Source organism: Anguilla anguilla, chromosome 16 (genome assembly GCF_013347855.1).
Source record: "Anguilla anguilla isolate fAngAng1 chromosome 16, fAngAng1.pri, whole genome shotgun sequence".
Lineage (NCBI taxonomy): Eukaryota > Metazoa > Chordata > Actinopteri > Anguilliformes > Anguillidae > Anguilla > Anguilla anguilla.
Window position 1 is genome coordinate 24,165,995 of NC_049216.1, and position 17,096 is coordinate 24,183,090.

At 43.7% G+C, this 17,096-nt stretch overlaps 1 protein-coding gene across 3 annotated transcripts in view; it reads right to left on the reverse strand.

The window, feature by feature from the left end:
• Nucleotides 1-15,033, reverse strand: part of nedd4a (NEDD4 E3 ubiquitin protein ligase a) — a 38,576-nt gene extending 23,543 nt beyond the window's left edge. For all 3 annotated transcript variants that reach the window (XM_035395837.1, XM_035395836.1, XM_035395835.1), the window contains exons 1-5: nt 14,774-15,033; nt 13,097-13,170; nt 10,443-10,521; nt 10,255-10,293; nt 4,867-4,920 (exon numbers count right to left, since the gene is read on the reverse strand). Coding sequence is in view for 2 of the 3 variants with exons in the window: in XM_035395836.1 (XP_035251727.1) it covers nt 4,867-4,920; nt 10,255-10,293; nt 10,443-10,521; nt 13,097-13,170; nt 14,774-14,845 (318 nt within the window). In the remaining variant the exon portion in view is untranslated. The remainder of the gene's footprint in view (nt 1-4,866; nt 4,921-10,254; nt 10,294-10,442; nt 10,522-13,096; nt 13,171-14,773) is intronic.
• Between the last annotated feature and the right edge of the window lie 2,063 nt (nt 15,034-17,096).

Sequence of the window (17,096 nt, forward strand, 5' to 3'; positions counted from 1 at the left end):
CCTTTTCATAAAATAAGATTTAAGGCCATATGTTTTGGTATGCATTTTTTCCACAATGCCGCTCATACAAGGCTAACCGCAGGGGGAAAACCACTTTCTGATGTCTCGCTTGTTGTTCTTGACGAGAGAAATCAAATTCTTCCAGACTGAGTGGTAACAGCAAGCAGAACCTGGTGTACAGATGTTAGCGTCTTATTAATGGCAAGGGGAGCTGGCAGGTTCTTCTTGGGACTAAATTAATTGCAAACTGACTACAGCTGTGGAATGGGGCAAAATATCCCAGACAAACAAAGGCGAAACAGCAGTGTGTGTTTACACCCCGCCGTACGGACAGTTATAGTGAATGCACCTCGCGTCAGGCTAACTGTTATTTGGGCAAAGGAATAAAATGCAAAGAAATACAAATCAATGATTGACATTCCATTAGTGCTGATGACAGTATTAAATAACCACGCTTTCCGTCCAGATTTCACAGAATGCCCAACAGGACTACCTGTACATTTTTTTTCCTGAATTTTACTTACTGTGTGCTCGTGCTCTACAGTAGTTTACCAGGGTACAATTATCCAGATAACACCAGTAACTTGCGTCATTTTCCACTCTGAGGTGATTTTAAATAAAGCACACACACATGCGCTTCTCGTCCCTGTCTGGACCCTGATAATGGGGGTCAACATGCTGTGTGAAACTTCACTGAGCTGACATTGAAATGTAAGTCACTACCGTATGAGGCTGCCATTAACCCTATCAAAGTGCATTCATTTATCCTGCCTTTCAAAAACAGTCAGCGAAGCTTTGGGTCACTGCACACTCTCGAGTGTGCTCCCACACTCAAACAGGAAACAAAAAGAAGCCCCTTACCCTGGCATTTTGTCCCGGGACGCTGTGAACACGGTCAGGTTTGCGGTTTGCGTAGGCGCTATTTAGGAAGGCGCCGATACTTCCCTCTCCGCTGTGGGACACATGAATGTGCACGTGTGGGGGTCCGCTCATAGAGCCAAAATGGCACGAGATACGGTGAGGCACTTCCAGAGAGATGCTCCGCTGCAGTGCATGATGGGAGCCTTTCTGGCCCCAGTCCGGCCACCCCTGGCTGGCAGCGGGGGTCCTCTCGGTCGGCTGGCACGCGGAGGAGCTGCGGTAGAGCTTGACGTGGCGGTATCGGGGTTCGGGGCGGGGCTCGGGGTGGGGCTCGGGGCAGTCCTGGGCGGGCGGGCACGGCTGGGCGAAGTGCAGCAGGACGCTGGAGCGGCGCTCGGAGCGGGGCGGGGCGGCGGGCACGGGCCGGGCGTCCCTGAGCTCCGCCCCGGGGCCGCTGCTCTTAGACAGCCGCAGCCCGTTAATGGCGGAGGCCACCTGGCCCCTGGGGGCCACACGCTCGCTCTCCTGCGCTGGCTCGCCCGCGCACAGCCGGACCTGGTGGGAGGTCTGAAAGGAGCCCCGCGCTGGCGCCGTGGCGACGGTCAGGGGCGTGGCCACGGGGCTGACGGGCGAGGCGGGCGGCGTGCTGCACGGGCTGCGGGGGAAGATGACCAGCGAGGAGCAGCGCCTCAGGGGCACGCGGGCGCGCTCGGGGGCGTCGGGTTCGAAGATGCTGCCGCTGCTGCAGTACCCGCCGTCGCTGGCCGTGCTGCTGTCGCAGGAGCCGCCGTCCGGGCCCGGGGCCAGGTCCCCGCTGCGGGGGCCGCCGTCCGGGCCTGGGGCCAGGTCCCCGCTGCGGGGGCCGCCGTCCGGGCCCCCCGGGGCCCCCTCGCCCCGCCCGCAGGGCTGCAGGGAGATCTGCAGGGTGCTCTTCATGCAGCAGCCAGCGCTGGCCGAGGGCACGGAGTCGGACGGGGGAGACCGCGGAGGGGGAGCCAGCTGCCCCTGGGCTATCCTCATGTGGACGCTCTGGGGGGCGAAGCTCTGGGGGCCGGCGCCCTCGCCCAGGCTGCAGCTCGCCGACAGGGGGTCCGTGTTGCTCCTCCTGGCCGCAAAGTGCAGGCGCAGACTCCGCGCCATGTCCCTCAGCTTTTGGCTCCGGAGGGCGGCCCGGAGAGCATGGCGAAATCCACAGGAGAGAGACGGAGCGAGGAGGCGGCTCTAGATTCCCGGTCCGTGATTACGATCATCAGCAGGCTGCCAGAATAGCTCCAGCGACAGCCTACATTCCTCCTGGAGCAGCGCTGAAGTTATTAGCCGGGGGAGGTCAGATGAACTCTGAAGTGTAAGCACAACTGGAAGGAACAGCCCGCGAGACTGCAGAAATCCTAATGGTCTGTGTCTTTAAGGAGCCAGAACACGCTCGGCCACTGGGAACCACGCCGCCCCCACTTTAGAGCCAGAGCGCTCAGCTGACCCGACCTCATCGCATTCACACCCTCCCGCACACATCCAACCGTCAGAAATAAAAACAGGAAATAAATCAATAAATAAATAAACGCCGAATAAATACTGCAGCAGCCCTCCTCGCGGTTTCAGACTCAAACTCCGCAGAACTGCACACCCTCTGCCTGAGAACGTCAGGAGCCCCAGCGCTACTTCAGGCTGCAGCAACGTGTCTAAAGTTTCTTCTTCGCCGAACCGCTGCTAATATTTTTACCCCGCCGGTATAGAATTACAGGAAATCAGGAGGAATGGGGTCCGGCATAATTCAGTATCAAATTGAGGATTGAGTTTCCAAATAGCATCCACACGAGCACGCCTGCAGGCTTGTGGAAACGGGCAGGAAACCGCTAGTGGTTTACGGCTAAGGAAGAAAAAGCAGCTCAGAGGCGGGAGGTGTGACTCCCAGCAGCATTCTGATGGACGCTCAAAGCAAGGAACGATAAATACCCGAGTGACAGACAGGAGAGGACGAAGCCGAATTAGCCCGTTAACGGTCGGCAGAAAAAAACAAATAAAAAAAAAGCTGGACAAATAAACCGGTCTTATCCAAACTTTGCCTAGAATTTCACAGCTGTAAAAATCGGAATGCAGCGCTGCGAGAAAAAGGAAAATATATATCTTGGCAGCAGGAACCCTTTGATGCCAGTGCTGGTTTAATTATGGTTTATAAGTGTTTTAAAAGTACCTCTCGCCCTTCGCCCCTGACATTCTATTCCCTCACAGAAGGGTGACTGTAAACAACGCGGGTATTTTAGGAGCAGAAAATCACAGGAAGTGCAGGCTACAACGCTCACTGAAAATAATGCGGCGAGGACGTGGTAGTGACATCACAATTGAGAACCTCTGTCGCAGCGATTTCCTGTCAGGTCAGCCTGGCGCAGGCTGTTGTCGGCGTGTTCCAGGGTTGCTGGGAAACGCTATCGGTTACCTCGACGCCCGTGTTCACTCGGTGCTATGCCCCGCCTTTTTGAGTACACCGCGTTTGGGAAAAAAGCGTGTTTTCAAGAGCTCTCAAACGCTGGGGCTTGCCCAGCAAAGAACCTGTCTGGCGGGTGAACTCATGTCAGGAGATGCCAGGCTGTGCATGATAGCTGAGACCCCCCCCCCCCCACTGCCTGCCAATACCAGACGGGACAGGGCAGCACCCAGCGATGCCCAACACAGCACCATCACCGCGTGCGCGTTAGCTACCAGAGCCTTAGCCCTGCCCGGGCACCCAGTTTAACAGCCCACACTACCCTCAGCTCATTCCACACTCCTGACCTACATGCAAAACCTAGAGAGAGAGTTTGGTTGCACATACTGGGTTTATAGTGTAGCCATTTAAAGACTTCCTGTGTTCTCTTGGCACTTTGGATATCCAAGGCAATGTTTTCCTGACATGGGACCCACTTTAATACGTTTACTGACTAGCAAAGAAATCACTTCAACAGACTCCAGCTCCAGCATTTCTGCATGAAGTAGTATTAGGACAGTATAAGTGAGTCTTAAATAATCCTCGCAGGCATGTTTAATAAAACTCCTCATTAACTTTGTGCAAATGTTTGCTTAACCTTCATCCGCATTTAGTGTGGCAGCTATTAGCTTCCAGCATTTATAAAAATAAAAAACAGAAAAACACTACCATGTCGTACTCAGCTGCATTTAATGCATCTACACATATTGGCTTTCACCTTTAATTACACCCCAGGGCATGCTCCATTTCCCCTACCTGGGTTTTACAGCAATAAACAGCAATAAAAGATATACTGGTACATTCATAGTAACTCAAGGCACTGAACAATTCAGATATTTTTAGGCATGAACTAGGCCACATGTGACATTGCATTATTATTGGTTGAGCTTGTGTTATAATGCATCAGCTATTTGTTGCACTGGTCAAAAGAATTTAATGTAACTTTTAAAAGTCTTAATTTATCCCCGGTGTAATTTTCTTTTTGAAATCATATATTCACGGACCAACTTCATCACTGCAACATACAGACAATTCAGGAGTGAAAAGAAACGTACTCCTCAAGTGCATTCGGCCTGGTTCCGCTTCTTTTAGCTGCTGTAAACCATGCAGTACACTAGCTGAGTTGTGCAGACACTGCATAAGAGAAGTACACTTAATGTAGTGGTGTGAAACTGCAGTCCTGGAGGGCGGCAGTGTCTGCAAGTATTTGTGGTTTCCTTTCGATCAGCAGCCAATTAAGATCTGGTGAACAAGGCGTGTGCACTCTTTAGCTAATCAATGACTAACATTAATCACTGGTAATCTCACAAAAACATTATCCCTCCAGGAGGGGAGTTTGACACTCTGGCTTATAGAAACACTGCAGACAGTCAACTGAGCAGACAATGACTGACCAGATAGTCCTTCTTGTGAGATGAGACGGGAGCAATTCTACCTACTGCACCCCTCCCTCCCTCCCTACCGAGTGATTCTACAACCAGCACGGTCAGGATTGCCTCAGCGACATTTCACCACAGTCCAGCGGCCATAACGGGGGGACTTACCAAACGATTCTCGTCAAACACCTCAAACAGCAGCCGATGCTTTTGGGGGTGAACCTGAAAAAGAGGAAACAGACTGGAGTCATGTGACCTCAAGCTTCCTCCACCGCCTTCGGCAGCACTGATACTTACGCACTTGTACTTCTCAACCGCTCAAATGCAATGCAGCACAAAGCAACACACGGTTATTAATCTATCTGTTAAGGTGCAAAATCAGAAACGTGATTAGAATGTTCTTAACTAAACATTCTAATGCTGATGTAACAATCGCTACTGGTAATTCAAAACAACAGAGTTCTAAAACACAATTTAGAAAAAAAAAAAAACCTTCCAAAAAACGAGGCTACTCTTCAAAGGGTTAAATAAAATTGGTGTAAGGTCTCTCTACATCTCTGTAAGACTGAAGTCCAGCTCCATATCAGTGTAAAGGCATCCAGATGCATGTTTCAACATACTGCAGGTATACTGCTTAGTGCATGATTGAGAGCCATGTGGTCGAAGTAATCAATCAATCAATACAGCAAGCTAAACCAAGCCATGCCAGATTTATTTTCTACTCTACATCATCAAAGCTGGGTACCATAAATACTTTAGTTCAATGACATCCATTTATATTTTACAGCAATCAAGATTTCCCCCACCCCTTTCAAGTATTTTAACATTTATGTCCACGGAACATTTCATGCCATGTCTTACATTTGATGAAAGGAGACAGCTGTACATATTATAGGTCAGCTATAGATAAGCAGATGCACGCAACCAGGGAGACAGTTGTCCCATCAAGAGACAGTTTTGGAGGACAATCAAACATCACAATGATTCTAACTCATAACACTTTTGAAAAGCACACGGAGAACCACTTGTCCTCGGCAAGCGCAGTACTGGGCTAATCTACTGCAGACCCGCCGGGGGGGGGGGGGGGGGTGCCCCCCCATGGTCAGCGCCATTAAACTCATTCTGTCTGCGCTGGGGATAGCGGGCGGCTCCGCCAAAGATATCCATTCCGGGCAAAATATTCTCAGCGTACCGAGCGGCAAATAAGGACAACGCCTGCGCACCGAGGCACAGCCAGCTAGCGTGAAGGTCCTGGACCCGCGCCGGCAGCGTCCGCGCTTAACGGCCGCGTGTAAAACGCGAGACCCGACGGCTCTGGACACCGTCGGGCCGGCCTCCAGGTCCTGACAGCGCGCTGGACCAACTCCTGGCGTCCAACAATTCCGTTCCGTTGATTTGTTATTCTCCGGTTTACTAGAATTCTTCCAAGGTTTACTAGCAGCGCAGTCCAATGAATCAAACTTTGAACTATACAAGAAATAAATTCAAGGACCGTGCGCTCTTCGAAGGTATGCAAATTACACAAGCATGTTTCCTTTTGGCATTTCTTCGAACACTCAAAAGGGCGTGGACTTCTGGAATAACTCCAAAATACTGGAGCACAGAAAAGTCAACCCGGTACTGTGTTTGCACATAGAAGAGGAACATTATTAAGCTGTTCTAAACATTAGGTGGCAGAATAAAGTCTGTCAAGAGTGCAATAATCTGAATTACACTATTCAAGTGAAAATGAAACTGTTAATATGGGAGATCCCCCCTTCACTTGTTCTGAGAAGACATCCAAACTTGTCTTCCTAGGTTTGCATGCCAAATCACAACAGCAAATAGCTTTTTACCAACACTCTAGGAATCCAGAGTGTTTTCCAAAGGAAAAAAAAGTTTCTTGTAGTATTAAGTATTATTGAATATTACGTTTTTGTACAAGACAAATCTAGACAAAGCAGTTCATACATGTTGACAGCATATTGCATTAACAGTATTACTTTTTTAATTCATATTTGTTAATTAGGTAAATAGTTCTACCCTCTCAGCAGGATGTCCAAAACGTCAAAGTGTCATTCTATAAAGGTAAGCATTTAAACTGCATCAAAAACAGGAACTCAAAAACAAGAAATTCTCCAACATAAACTTTATAGAGGGGTACTGCATAAACTACATTCACCTATGGATGCAGATTTTTAATGGCTTTTCATTTTTGAAGTTAAAAATATACAAAATAGCATGATGCCAAATCAGCAAATAGGTTAGGTCAAAACATATCAAATTCTGCATCCTGTCTGAGTATCGGTCAACACAACTGATACCACGGTTATTAAATATTAATGTGACTGCATGTACCCTGTCCCCTCTAGTGTTACTGCTGACGAAGACGCTTGAACATCTCAAAGATAAAGAAAAAAGCAGAAAACCCACCAAATGACTAAATTAACATATTTAATTTTTTTATAACTGAACGTAAATTGTTCCACAAGATATGTACTCGGACCATTTGGGATTCAGTATATTTGATATTTCGTGAGGCATTAATCACAATGCAACACTAGAAAATATAGTAAAAATTATACTTAATGACTAAATGACTAAAAATATACAAAACAAAATACACCAGACAACCATGAAAATGGTGGACACCATCTGATCTTTGACAAAGGAAATTAATTCAAGCATGGCTTTTCTTACATGCAGCAAACACGCCAATCTTAATATCATCAACCTAAAAACCTACACCATTCTCACAAGCAGACAGCACTCAATAAATGGGTTTCTTAACTCTCAGACAACAGTGCGTTTGTTCATGTAAAAAACTGCTGACTTTGTTATGGAAAAGGAACTTCACTGTTGGTAACTGTATCTTTGGGTCATTTTTTTTAAACTTCGAGAGTTGGAAATGCTTAGCTTGAGTTTTTATACATGCTGGATATGCAGGTTCTCAAAGGGACAGTTCACTTCCTGGGGTTTTCTTGAAATCATTTTTGATTGGCCTGAACAGTTTTTATGTGTGAAGACGCAGATTTTAGAAACAGTTTCTTCCAATCAACTGGCTTTACAATAGCGGGTGTCAGGGCGTAATGGGGCTTATGGTCTAAAGCAATAAAATACACTTCAGAGTTATCCAAAACAGCTTGTAGAGCAATGCTAAGTTTATAGAGGCTGTACAGTATATGAACACCTTACTTTTATAATGCAATTCGCAATTATAAAGATAAATATCAGTTTTTATACCATACTGGTACTTTTGTCCTGGTGAGCAATGGTTTCGGGCCAGATGTACCATAGAAAATTGCTCCAACTGAAAATAAGCTTAAATGTAATTTGGTGAAGAATAATCAGGCAATAAACACATTTATAAGCCCCGGAGGCAGAACATCACTGTACAAGTCGCTCTGGAGTTCCTTGAAGTGTAATTTCTTGCACTAGCCCACAACCACCCAAGTGCCCCAATATCAGCCACTGTAAAGCTGGCAGATTAGCTTCTGTAAATATCCTTCATCGCACATAAAAACTGTCTGTGACAACTGAAAATATTCACAAACCTGAAACATAAAAAAGGAAACTGAAAAATGAACTGAAATAAAGAACTGTCCATTTATGGATACACATCCGATGTACGTTGTGCTGATACCACAGTAGGCCTACACTCCAGGAGCCTGCATTTGTTTGAGTCATTCCCAGGCAAGCATTTCCCCTACACACACTCATCTGTGACACACCAAAAAAAACAAAAAGCCGGTCAATAACAGGATTTATTTACGAGAGGCGTGTTTACAGACGCAGTCATCACAGATAAACGATCGCGGAAATCTGGGACATCGACTATGCAATGAAAGGTAACTTTCTCCCCCGGTCCAAGATCGCAGTTTATATTATACCATCAACAAAGTTTTATGGCTACTGGTGCCCTACTGGTGCTACTGGCGTCTGTAAGCTATATTCAGCATGTCATGCCACCACAGATGACAATGAGCATCAAATCCATGATTCAGAGCTCGGTGCAAAGACTATAGTGGTTACACTAACTCTAGGCCCCAATGATTTTGAGGTGTGAAAAAGGGAAGATGTCTAACGCACTTCAAATTGGCTAAATAAAACAGGACTGCATAGGTGCTCAATAGCCAGGACAGTCAAACGAGGACTAGGCCAGAAAAAGGAAGGCTGGAGCACACTGAGCTAAGAGGAAAAAACACTGTTTAATGAACCGTTTCAATGTCTACCACAGAGTAATTTTTCCCCGGTTCATTCAACAGTGTCTGTTGCTCTGTGATCAGTGTACTTCAGCCTTCCTTATTTCAGGCTAGTCCCCGTGAAGCTTTCCGGGAAAGAAGTCCGTCTCTATGGTTCCTGTGGTGTCTCAGCAGAGACACTACAACGAGTGCACAAAAGATAGTCATGGATTAAGCAAGAGAGAAACAATCTATATGCTGGCAAATTAAGTATCTAAACTGTCATGATATTAAAATAGGATTTATAAAACATTTTCCTTTCACCGTGCTCTAATATTACAATGACCTTTCGGTATGCACTTATTGTACACTGGTTTGGATAAAAGCATCCGCCAAATACATGTAATGTAGTGTAACATCATTCAAAAAACTATTATTTTCTGTATTTAATTCATAATTAGGCACCTTAGCTGTTTCATGTGACAAAAGCATGGTGAGGGCAGAGTTATCCAGAGGGGCTAGTACAGTATGGAAGAGCTTTCCTCTGCCCTCTGCAGAATAAATACCTGACTGTTTCAGCAAACACAGTCCCACAAGAGATCTGTGTTGGACAAACATTTCTATTCGCACATGAGAAATGCTGATAAGAGCTGGGAATTACCATGGCAATGAGGGAAGTGAACTTCCCTTTCAAGCATCAAACAAAGCGCACAGCGACTTTGAAGGATTTCCTGTCAGTATTCTTCCATTCTTTCACTTGTTTTCCTTCTCCCTCTCACAATTACGTTTATATGTAGCCACCAACACTCAGGGAGTTTCCCATACCATGGGATTGGTCCAGAATTCGCTATTTGGTCCCAGCTCCTGCCAATCATGATGAATGATCCCAGTGGGTATGGGCTTGTCTCCCCAAAGCCAATGCAGAGCATGTTGCCATTACCAACTCACCAAGGGAAACTGGGATTGCATTAAAAGCCTTCGCAGTGGCAGACCGTGACACGCTGCATCACTGCTGGTCATTGAACACAATAAGATACTGTCTAAATGTCCCCCTGCACTGAAGGAGCACTGGAGCTAAACTGCACTAAAATTGTATCATTTGATGTGCTTTAGAGCAGGGTCGTCTAATGCAATTCCTTGTATGTTTTTATGTGGCAAGTCACAAGTATATTCTCATGGCATTTAGCCTATCAGAGACCTTCAGGAAAGAGATTCAGAACAAGTGATTCAGATTTCAAGGAGATTTGAGAGTTCCTCCATGATATGGTGATGCTAACTCTCACTCTGCAGAATACAGTGCCTTACTGGCTAGCAAGAAATGACTTCATATCAATAATATTCTAGAAATCATATCCAATTCGGGATATCGGTGGGAGCGCATTATTATAGTACTCACTCTGAAAAAGAATTCTTCATTCCATTTTGGGTCCAATGTCTGAAAGCGAACGAGAAAAATGAATGGATGATAAAGGCTATTTTCCCTACAAAAGTCGATATTACTTATAGTATTGTATGCGAGTGTGCACTCGTGTGTGTGTGTGTGTGTATGTGTGAGAAAGAGAGAGAGAGAGACTGCACACTTACCTTCTTAATAGTTTTAGTCTGAAGACTGGTGAGTTCTCCATTCACAGGATCGTAGAGGGACACCCTTGTGTATGGGTCACTATAACAGCAGAAAGACACATGCAAATCTGACTTTATTATCGGTTCATCTTTCATTTTTATGAACGTATAGGTTTATGCAGAATAGTATACAGTGAAGCACCTTGTAATTGCATCCTCTACTGGGGTCTTTTACCCTTCATGAGTCAATGGGAGTGCCCCATCCGAACATAAGCACTGAAAAATGCATTGAACACATATCACAGCAAAGGAAAAACATCTTAGCCAGTGCTGTATTACTCTCAACGACTGCCTCGACCAACAAAAAAAAGTTTAGTTATAAAAGAACTTGAGGGGGTTTTCACTATACACATCAATCCTCATACTGTGCAAATCCAGTATACAGTTAAAAAACACCTGGGACGAGAGTTACCTACAGATATAACAATCTATATACCTAGTCAAAGTTAATCTCTCAGAATGCTGCAACAGGTCATGTGCATTTACAGCCATAGTACAGCCATAGCTGCCAGCAGCCATACCACCAAGCACCCTGCTGCTCCCTAATGGCAGAATCAAAGCTAGCGTGGGCTTGGTTAGTACTCGGACGGGAGACCTCCTGGGAAAACTAACTTTCTGCTGAAAGTGATACTGGCGAGCCAGCAGGGGGCAATCTTCCCACTGGTTGAAAAATTCCCCCAATGCAGTGAAGGGGACACTGTGCTGTAGATGTCGCCTCTCGGATGAGACGTTAAACTGAGGTCCTTACTCACTACGGTTATTAAAGATCCCATGACACACTTCGCAAAGAGTAGGAGGTTCCCCGGTGTCCTGGCTCTCTCAACCAGCCACCTAATCACCCCCCGATTTAATTGGCTAAAAAATTCCACCTCCACCTCAGCTGATGTGTGGTGAGCGTTTTGGTGCAAAACGGCTGCCGTGCATCACCCAGGTGGGTGCTACACATTGGAGATGGCTGAGGTGAGTTCCCCCCGCGATCACTGTAAAGTACTTTGAGCATCTGGAAAAGTGCTATATAAATGCAATATTTCATTCATAATACAACCACAACTGTGTTTAGTTTCACCTAATCAATTGCTGGAGTCATACAATGACTTGACAAAAAATAGCAAGCCATGTGCAAAATGCAGGGTGAGGAGCAGAACAGCCAACAGTCACAAAGAAACTATGTGCTTTCATTCCTCAGTCTTCCCATGATTAAACACGCTCTCTTGTACATACATTACTGCCATTTAGCAGATGCAGAGTGACTTACACAACTTTTTTTGAGGGTGGTGTGGGATTTTTTTTTTTACATAATATTCATTTATAGAGTTGGATACATTGTTACGACATCTATTTTAAGTTTTGTGTTTACATTTGTCTCTGCTGCGTGTCACGTTTGTCATCATATTGACTGGTTCCGTCTCTGGTTACTCGGTGTGAAAAAGCAACCATTTGCCATTCACCAGTGGAGACTAGCTCTTGGAATTCGTGCTCTATAATTGCGGATAGTGATTTCTTCACTGACATCACGTTTGGAGGTATTTTGTTCGACTTTCAATTCTCCTATACCCCTTCTGCTTTGTCTACCAACTGGATTTTATGCTTGGCCATTGACTCGTTCTATTTGACTCTGATTCTTGCCTAAGCCCTTCTAGCTGTCTGCCCTGGTGATTTCGTGTTTTTGCGTTGTTTTGTTCAATTCGACCTCGACTCTTGTTTTGCCCCTCTGCTCGCCGTATTGTGACTCCAGTTAGTTAGTGTTCCCAGTTGGATTACAAATCCTTCTATCGGGACACACATTTTATTATTTTGCTTCCCTTTACTTTGATTATTTTTGAAGGTGACTCTAGGTGAAATTTTAAATCTCTGTTGGGGGTGCGCTATTTGGACTCTTGGTCTCAGCGTGCAGATTATGTGTCCCGCGGCTCAGCGTTAAGCCACCCCAGCCAGGTTAGTTCGTCTTGGATAGGCAGATACGGACCGGAGTTACTCGTTGGTCTGCAGTATCATTTCCATTACTCATTCCCCACTCATGTCCCATATCCTTTTCCCTGTTACAGTCTGGCCTACACCAGATTGTAACAGCATACTGAATCAATTTTAGGTTAAGTACCTTGCTCAAGGGTACAACGGCAGTGTCTTACCTGGATATCAAACATGTAAGCTTTAGGTTGCAAGCCCAGTTCCGTACCCATTATACTGTACTACACTTCCACCCTTATATATACTTTCATCAGGTCAGACATGCTGTATCTCCTAAAATGCATTTTAGGAGATAAAATAAAATAACAGGGACAAAAAGAAAAAGAAAACTCAAACAAGCTAAATTGTCATTGTCTTTTAAAACATCCCACAGAGAGCCCAATGCTGTCCTGTCATTCCCATGTAGACTATTCAATAAGCTAAACTTCAAGGCCAGAAAGTGTGTTTCATAAAACAAACATGAGAACAAGGAAATACTGAATGTGTGCAGTAGATAAAGAATATGACAAATCGGCTGGAAAAAAACATTTTCCTCATTAACCTGCAAGTATGCCATTTATACTGTAAGATGAAACGGCTATACCAACAAATACATAGGCCCAACAATGAAGCAAACAATAACACATAATATTTATACAGAAACTCACCTGGCTCCCAATATATCTTTCTTAGCCAGTCCAATTCCAGCTACAATTTTCACTCTCAGGACTCTTGATTCATCCTGCAAACCAGCACATTTTTTAAATTAAGACCATACACTGTACACATTACATAATAGCTAAATAAAACATTAACGCACAAACTGGACATTCTTTTTAGGCGCTAACACATTGTGTTGCCTACTGTGCACAAAGTTTTTTTTCCAATGTATCCTAAATGACAGCATGCAAGACGGATACTGTATAATGTACAGCATATTCTAGATTGAGCCTAAGTGGCCGAGCACCTATCTAGGAAATACACCAATTCTGAGAGGTTGCTTACAATTCAGGACAACCTAGCAACGTTTTATGGAAGTAAAATGATGTTTCATATCTCATGAATAACTTGATACAGGGACGTGCGTGTAGATGGACGCGAGTAGCCATTTAAAAAACGAACGAATCGATAAATCAAATTTCTATCTAACAAGACAGCAAATCGGAATGTTACTCAGACTACATAAATTTGCATTTTAGTTTTCAGTAAAGAAGGCAGGCAGCGGACTACAGTATAGGGCAGACATAAATTATGTTACGTGCCAAGGGCTCACGAACGAACAGCTGCTTGATATATAATCCAGCTACAATCTTCGATCGGTGCCAGGCACCTGACTCACAGTCACCTGACTCGCTTGCCCAGCATATATCACGTTAATACATTTACCCTGGACGCAATGATCGATTGTAGGCTAACGTACTTCTCAGGCAACGTTACTGTATCTAAGTGACACATTAACAAACACAATCTTCGTAGCCTCTAAACATGTGACGAGATGATGCTCTTCGTTGCCAATTTGACATTGTTCGTGCGATTATTCTTAAAACAAAATGACAACAAAGCTACGTTAGTCTATAGTTTAGTTAACGCTATTCGTATATCAAGTTAAATAAATCCAACAAGACCTAGACTACCGTTAGTCGCTGAGATATATTAAAATATATCTGGTTAATTTTCTTATGTCGGCCAAGCTGACCAAAGTTAGCTAGACTAGTCTAAACTAGACTAACTCGACTAATAGTTTACTGTCTAGACAGCTACGGTACACTGACAATAGCCATCTAGAAATCGAGTAGCTAGCTAGCACTGATTTGCAATATCTAACGTTAGTCTAGATAAAGATAATTTAGATAGTCTAGCTAGCTAGGTAAAGATCAGTAAGAATACGCATAAATTGAGTTAAGCAAAAATATTAGGTAGACTACCTACCTAGCTAGTCTAGCTAGTTATACTAGTTAGCTAACACTTTGCTCTAATTCTTGTCGTAACTTTAACAACACGGCTTGGATAATTTAACGTGTAGTCTAGTCTAGCGAACTTCAGCGCGGATTAGGCAAATTAAGGGTAGCCAACTATTTGCCAGAATTTAAAAGGTAGACAAATTAATTTGATCAGATTTGTTTTTCTGGTGTTATTCAGAAACGAACGCAACGTCGACTAGTTAGCAAACATATCTAGCTGGCTAACGTTATAGCCAATATACCGATGACTAACGTTAGACATTCTGCAAGCTTGCTAAATTAATGCATAGCTTGAGTGCTACACTATAAAATAATCAGTATGTAAGATAATGCTACGGACAAAAATAGCTACTTAGCTAGTCTAGCTAACTAGGCGTTTCTTACCTCTTCAGTTTGTAAACCTCGGATCTCGGGTACAACCGCAGCCATGCTCATGTTCACTGTCTCTAAGTTCATGTGCGGTATGAGTAATGAGTAAAATATGAGAAAAGCATATGATCACGTAGCTAACTGCCTCACTTCCTCCTGTTTACTCCCACAAACTCTACCGGACACGCTAAATAATAATCAAATGCAATACTCCGCTGTCCACCATCCTGACCTGACTAGATCTGCTTTCCTTCCGCTTAGTTTTCCGGACTCCGCCCCACTCTTGGGAAGGAGAAACGGGGGAGTGCATACGAACTGTCACTGCTGGCTGTCACGATTGTAGTAGACTCATCACTTCGCAATGTGTCCAAAACGTGAAAAAAAACTAGTAATACAAATAAACCCACATATTACATAAGTATGAATTACTATGATATCACGGTAAATATTTAGTTAAAGCAGACGTAGTTAAGTAAGTTACCTTAACTAGTTAGCCTACCTTTATCCCGACTTTGACACACTCGTACGTCAAATACTTGCATGAGCAATCGTGACTCACCGTCACCAGGGGCCAGTGTCCTATATCCTGGAGTAAATAACATGATTATAGCCTATTGTAGCTTAAGTGGGGCTTTAAACACTTCAATAAACTTTTATTTCAAGATTCAAGACAGGGAAAACTATATCTGTGGTCAATATCAGTAGGCCTATGAAAGAGTAGCCTATTTCAAGAGGGAAAAGCTTGAGATAAATGAAGGTTAATTTGGAAAGACCGGATTTTATCGAGTTATCTCATATTGGGCATAAATAAATCAAGGTCTTATTTCACTCTTATGGAATTAACAGAAAAAGTGGATGAGCAGACATTTAAAAAATCCGGTCAGCACATCATCTGAATAAGTAAGTAAGTAAATAAATAAATACATGAAACCTGAGAACTATTGGGTGTTCAACACAATATCATTTTAAAGTTAAAATGTTTATAATAAAGGGAATACAAAAATAAGCATAACATGAGATACATTCAAAATCCAGCCTCTTGACAGCGACTCAATTTCTCGTGAAAACACACACGATCACATTATTGTCAGAAAAAAATCCTCGGGCTATGGATACCAAGATGATCTTTTCCGGAACGTCCTGCTTAGTTAAATTTATCAATACAAAATAAGCAATATCACAATAGGTATATGGTGACAATATGACAGAACAGAGGAGTGTTTTTAATATTGCTCTTCAACCAGTCGTTTTGAAGTGAACTGTCTTGTGTGAAACTACAAATCATTGTTTCCTAATTAGGATTTAAACATATTTGGATTATTCTTAGTGATTTCTGCATTTTATCTTCGTCTTCCGTAGCCTACTTAAAGTTCGTTGAGATATTTTTAAGGTCAAGTGTCAGGCTGTAGCCTACTGTACTTGTTAACCAGCAGAGGGAGGTAAAGCATAACATTTAAACATTCTTCTTATTTAAGATAACAGGACAGCAAGCGTTAACGTAAACACAAATGTACGGTGCGGGGGTGGGGGGGGGGGGGGGGGGGGGGAGGGGGCGTCCAAATCCAGGACTCATCGCCATTTCTTTTACACATTGTCAACTTCCCCCAGCTACAGCAGTCAAAATGTTTCCAATGCACCACACAACCTTTTGCAACATCAGCATTATTCCTTGATCCGCAGCAGTCGGTTTATAAATGAGCTGCATTCCATTTTATCGCAAATACTTTTCCTGAAAAAGGAAGCACTGTCCTATCATAGCCACATTCACCTGACAAATTAGGCAGTGTAGCAGTGGTCCTACACAGGAATAACTTGAGTCTAAAATATAAGCCCATATAGTCAAGGACATAGATCTCATTTCAACTTTGTGGATCTCATTTCAAAATTTCAACATAACTATATTTTAATTAACATGTCTTGTGGTAGCTGTGTCACGGAGGGCTTCAGTTTTGAAATGAATTATTCAAGACACATTTGAATTATTTAATAATGCAATGTAATAAAGTCACATAACACATTTTTTCCCTTTCCAAAATGTTTCTGCCATTTTGTAAAGTTATGCTGATTCATCCATTTGAGCGTGTAAAGAGAAATACTTATTTCTTCCAGAGTAATGCAAGTAGATATTATGCCCATATCACTATAATAATGGCACACATCTTATATTTCTACACATTTAAAATTATTGCTAGCAACCTGTGTTTGGAAATGTTCAGATGCTCCTATCTGGTTTACAGTAATGAGAGTATCTTGGATACATTTAAAAGCACCATGGTAAGCCTTTGTTCCTCTAGTCATGCATCAATGCTGAAAAGCTATCATGTTTCAGCTGATCAAT